Below are 5,738 nucleotides of genomic sequence, written 5' to 3' on the forward strand. Positions count from 1 at the left end.
CTGTATTATCTACGAAAGGCTATGTAACTGTTAGTAAAATTCCACTTTATTTGATTTCCTTGTCGTGCAAGATTTTTTTGATATCACAACTCTAAACTTCAGTCTTGTATTCTCTCACAAATGGTGAAAACACGTGCTACCCGAGATGATCAGGCACCCGTTCCCCCTACTGCAGCCGTCAGAGGCCGGGGTAGAGGTCGAGGACGCGCACGCGGTGTAGCCAGAGCACCCGCACGAGCTGCCGTCGAGGAGCCACCAGTAGTTCCAGCTATAGCCCAGGCACCAGATACGCCTACTACTACTACTACTACTCCAGCACTTCAGGAGACTCTGGCACAGTTCATGAGCATGTACACCACTTTGGCTCAGGCAGGGTTGCTTCCCCTTGCTGCAGCTACAACTCAAGCCGGGGGAGGAGCACACACTCCCGCCGCCCGCACTTCTGAGCAGCGAGTGCATTTTGATCAGTTCCAAAGATTATTCCTGTATAGCCTGTAGTCCTAGGTTAGCCCGAGGACAGGGCAACGACTTCAGAGGATGAGCAACGGAGACTTGAGAGGTTCAAGATATATGATCCTCTGGTATTCAGTGGGTTCGCATCAGATGATGCCTTAATATTTCTGGAGGAGTGTCACCGTATCCTCCGTACTATGGGTATATCAGGATCGAGTGGGGTTTCTTTCACTACCTTCCAGCTTCGAGGATCTACCTATGAGTGGTGGCGTACCTATGAGTTAGACAGTCCGAATAAGGTAGATTCACTGACTTGGACTCAATTTTCAGATATGTTTTTGAGGGAGTTTGTTCCTCAGAGCCTCAACGATGCATGGCACGCAGAGTTTGAGCATTTGCGCCAGGGTACTATGACTATCTCGGAGTATGCTATCTGTTACACTAGCTTGGCTAGACATTGCCCCAACCATGGTTTCTACTGTTCGCGAGAGGGTTCGCCGGTTTATTGAGGAGCTTATTCCTAGCATCAGGTCTAACATGGCTCGTAAGTTGGAGATGGATATTTCTTATCAGCAGGTGGTAAGCATTGCTAGGAGGATTGAGGGTATGCATACTAGGGAGAGATAGGAGATGGAGGCCAAGAGTTCTCGAGAGTCAATCCATTATTCTGATTCTCGTTCCCTAGCTGTAGGTCGTCATGGTAGGGGTTATATGAGTTGCCCCGTTCATTTAGATCTTCCAGTAGCCAGTGGTATTACAACTCCTCCTAGGCCTTAGGAGCCTTATTATGCACCGCCATTATCTAGTGTGCCTCCTGCACGGGATGCTTTTAGTGGTCAGTCCAACAGACCTGGCCCGAGCCAGTCACAACCACCACGTCCTCCCATAACTTGTTTTGAGTGTGGTGATACATGCCATATGGTGAGGGATTGCCCTTTAGGAGGGGTGAACCTCTACAGACTTCTCAGCCACAGCGTGCCCCATAGGTTATAGCTCCAGTTGCTGCCCCGCCTGCTCAGCAAGCTAGAGGTGGAGGTTAGGGAAGTAGAGGTTGCCCTAGAGGGGGAGGCCATGCCAGATACTATGCCCTTCCTACCCGTACCGAGGCTGTTGCCTCCGATACTATCATCACAGGTATTGTCCTGGTTTGTCACAGAGATGCATCGGTTCTATTCGATCCAGGCTCCACTTATTCTTATGTGTCTTCTTATTTTGCTCCGTATTTGGGTGTATCTCGAGATTATTTGAGTTCCTCTATTTATGTTTCTACTCCTGTGGGAGATTCTGTTGCTGAGGACCGCGTTTATCGATCCTGTTTGATTGCTCTTAGTGCTTTTGAGACCAGAACCAATTTATTGTTGCTCAGAAAGGTTGGTTTTGATATTATCTTGGGCATGGACTGATTGTCGTCCCATTATGCTATTCCTGATTGTCACGCCAAAACCGTGACGCTGGCTATGCCAGGTGTACCGCGTGTTGAGTGGAGGGGTGCTTTAGATCACACTCCTAGTAGAGTTATTTTTTTCCTTAAGGCTCATCGAATGGTTGAGAAAGGGTGACGCGTATCTAGCTTATATGAGAGATATTAGTATTGATACCCCTTCTGTTGATTCAGTCCCAGTAGTGCGGGATTTTTCTGATGCGTTTCTAGCTGACCTTCCAAGCATGCCACCCGATAGAGATTTTGATTTTGGCATTGATTTGTTGCTGGGCACTCAGCCCATTTCTATCCCTCTGTATCGTATGGATCCTCCGGAGTTGAAGGAGTTGAAGGATCAGGTAAAGGAATTGCTTGATGAGGGTTTTATTAGGCCCAATGTATCACCTTGAGGTGCTCCTGTCTTGTTTGTGAAGAAGAAGGATGGTTCTATGCGTATGTGCATTGATTATCGCCAGTTGATCAAAGTTACAATGAAGAACCGTTATCCTCTTCCTTGTATTGATGATTTGTTTGACCAGCTACAGGGTGCACGAGTGTTTTCTAAGATTGACTTGCGTTCAGAGTACTATCAGTTGAAGATTCGGGAGCCAGACATCCCAAAGACTTTTTTCAGGACTCGGTATGGTCATTACGAGTTCCTTGTTATGTTATTTGGGCTGACCAATGCCCCAACAACCTTTATGTATTTGATGCACAGTGTGTTTTAGCCATATCTTGACTTGATCGTCATTGTTTTTATTGATGATATTCTGTTGTATTCCCTGAGTCAAGAAGATCATGAGCAACACCTGAGGACAGTGCTCCAGACTTTGAGAGAGAAGAAGTTATATGCTAAGTTCTCAAAATGTGAGTTTTGGTTGGATTCTGTGGCATTCTTGGGCCACGTGGTTTCTAGTGAGGGGATAAAAGTGGATCCGAAGAAAGTGGAGGCAGTGTAGAGTTGGCACAGACCATCCTTAGCTACAGAGATCCGTAGTGTTCTTGGTTTGGCGAGTTATTACTGTCGTTTTGTTGAGGGGTTTTCATCGATTGCAGCCCCTATGACTAGGTTGACCCAGAAGGGTGCTCCGTTCCAGTGGACGAAAGAGTCTGAGGCGAGCTTTCAGAAGCTCAAGACAGCTTTAACTACAACCCCAATTTTGATATTGCCTATAGGTTCGGGGTCTTATATTGTCTATTTTGATGCCTCGAGGATTGGCCTTGGAGCGGTTTTGATGCAGGATGGTAGGGTTAATGCCTACGTGTCCAGACAGTTGAAGGTACAGGAGAAGAATTATCCTATCCATGATCTTGAGTTAGCTGCTATTGTTCACGCCTTGAAGATCTGGTGTCATTATTTGTACGGTGTTCCTTGTGAGATTTATACTAATCACCGGAGTTTGCAACATCTGTTCAAGCGAAAGGTTCTTAATTTGTGCTAGAGGAGGTGGTTAGAGCTACTGAAGGACTATGATATCACTATTTTGTATCACCCGGGCAAGGCCAATGTGGTGGCTGATGATTTGAGTTGCCGGGCAGAGAGTTTGGGGAGTTTGGCTTATTTACCAGCCATAGAGAGGCCCATGGCGATGGATGTTCAGGCCTTAGCCATCCAGTTTGTGAGATTGGATCTTTTGGAGCCTAGTCAGGTTCAAGATTGCGTGTTTTCCCCGTCTTCATTATTTGATCGTATCAGGGAGAGTCAGTTTGATGACCCTTATTTTCTTGTCCTCAAGGACAAGGTTCAATATGGTGGTGCTAGAGATGTTATTATTGGTGATGATGGGGTATTGAGGATGCAGGGTCGAATTTGTGTACCCAATGTTGATGGGCTTCGGGAGTTGATTCTAGAGGAGGCCCATAGTTTGCGGTATTCCATTCATCTGGGTTCCGCGAAGATGTACCGAGATTTCAGGCATCACTATTGGTGGAGGCGGATGAAGAAAGATATAGTTGGGTTTGTAGATCGGTGCCTCTATTGCCAACAGGTGAAGTATGAGCACTAGAGATCGGGTGGGTTGCTTCAGCAGATAGAGATTTCGGAGTGGAAGTGTGAGCGGATAACCATGGACTTTGTAGTTGGGCCCTCACAGACCTTGAGGAATTTTGATGCCATTTGGGTGATTGTGGATCGGCTGACCAAGTCCGCAAACTCCATCCTTGTGTGTACTACCTATCTTCGAAGCGTCTGGTAGAGATTTATATCCGGGAGATAGTTTGTCTGTATGGTATTCCAGTTTCTATCATTTCAGATAGAGGTACTCAGTTCACATCACGGTTCTGGAGGGCTGTTCAATATGAGTTGGGTACTCGGGTGGAGTTGAGTACAACATTTCACCCTCAAACGGACGGACGGTACAAGCGTACTATTCAGATTCTTGAGGATATGCTCCGTGCATGTGTGATTGAGTTTGAAGTGTCTTGGGATCAGTTTTTGCCATTGACAAAGTTTGCCTACAACAACAGCTATCAGTCCAGCATTCAGATGGCACCGTATGAGGCTTTATATGGTAGGTGGTGTAGATCTCCGGTGGGTTGGTTTGAGCCGGGTGAGGATAGATTATTGGGCACAGACTTGGTTCAGGATGCTTTGTAGAATGTTAAGGTGATTCAGGATAGACTCTGTACAGCACAGTCCAGACAGAAGAGTTACGCGGACTGGAAGGTTCGTGATGTTTCCTATATGGTTGGAGAGCAAGTTCTACTTCGGGTATCGCCTATGAAGGGCGTTATGAGATTCGGGAAGAAAGGGAAGTTGAGTTCGAGGTTTATTGGTCCTTTTGAGATATTGCGGCGTGTTGGGGAGGTTGCTTATGAGCTTGCCTTACCTCCAAGCTTGGCAAGAGTCCATCCAGTATTTCATGTTTCAATGCTCCAGAGATATCACGGTGATCCGTCGCACATGTTGGATATAAGTTCAGTCCAGTTGGATAAGGATCTACCTTATGTTGAGGAGTTAGTGGTAATATAGGACAGACATGTTAAAAATCTGAGGTCAAAGAACATTGCATCAGTGAAGGTTTAATGGCGGGGTCAGCTGGCCGAGGAGGTGACCTGGAGACCGAGCAGGATATGCGCAGCCGTTACCCTCATCTTTTCAGTATAGGTATGTCTCTATGCTCATTCGAGGACGAACGATTTTTTAAGTGTAGGAGGATGTAATGACCCGGTCGGTCATTTTAAGAATTTCGATCCCCTATTAACTGCTTTCCCCGTGTTTGTTTCTGCTATTTTGATTCGCCGGGATGTTTGGTTTTGAGTTTCGGAGTGTTTTGGGACACTTAGTCCCTAAATGAGAGCTCAAGCTTTAGAATTAGGAACGTAGTTGGAGCAGTGTGAAGACAGCCCCGGAATGGAATTCCATCATTTCTGTTAGCTCCGTTGGGTGATTTCGGGCTTAGGGGCGTGTTCGGATTGTGTTTTGGAAGTCCGTAGCTAATTTAGGCTTGAAATGCCGGAAGTTGAATTTTTAAAGTTTCCGGTTCGATAGTGAGATTTTGATATCGGGGTCAGAATGGAATTCCAGAAGTTGGAGTAGCTCCGTAGTGTTAAATGTGACGTGTGTGCAAAATATCTGGCCATTCGGATGATGTTTGATAGACTTTTAGATCGAAAGAGTAATTTGAGAGTTTTTGGAATTCTTAGGCTTGAATCCGATGTTAAATTTGTTACAACCCATATTCACGTATGTTAGCTCATGCCATAAGGTAGTCAACGTAAATCCATAAAGAGATTATCTTTAAGATGATAAGAAGTTAATCCTATTGGTCTTAAATGATACAAAGGTGTATAAGGGTGGTTAACAAGTATTAGAAGTTAAACGAATCAAGGATGTTGTCAGCCGTATTTTCGGATAAATCTAGAG

General features: G+C 45.6%; 1 protein-coding gene across 1 annotated transcript; it reads left to right on the forward strand.

The window, feature by feature from the left end:
* Positions 1 to 921: 921 nt before the first annotated feature.
* LOC138883342 (uncharacterized) lies at positions 922 to 4,844 on the forward strand. The gene is made up of 4 exons (XM_070164024.1): positions 922 to 1,057; positions 2,069 to 2,232; positions 3,316 to 3,736; positions 4,504 to 4,844. The coding sequence occupies exons 1-4, from the start codon at positions 922 to 924 to the stop codon at positions 4,842 to 4,844; spliced, it is 1,062 nt and encodes a 353-aa protein (XP_070020125.1).
* The last annotated feature ends 894 nt before the right edge of the window (positions 4,845 to 5,738 follow it).

The sequence above is a fragment of the Nicotiana sylvestris genome, chromosome 12 (assembly GCF_000393655.2).
Source record: "Nicotiana sylvestris chromosome 12, ASM39365v2, whole genome shotgun sequence".
In the NCBI taxonomy this organism is placed as follows: Eukaryota; Viridiplantae; Streptophyta; class Magnoliopsida; order Solanales; family Solanaceae; genus Nicotiana; species Nicotiana sylvestris.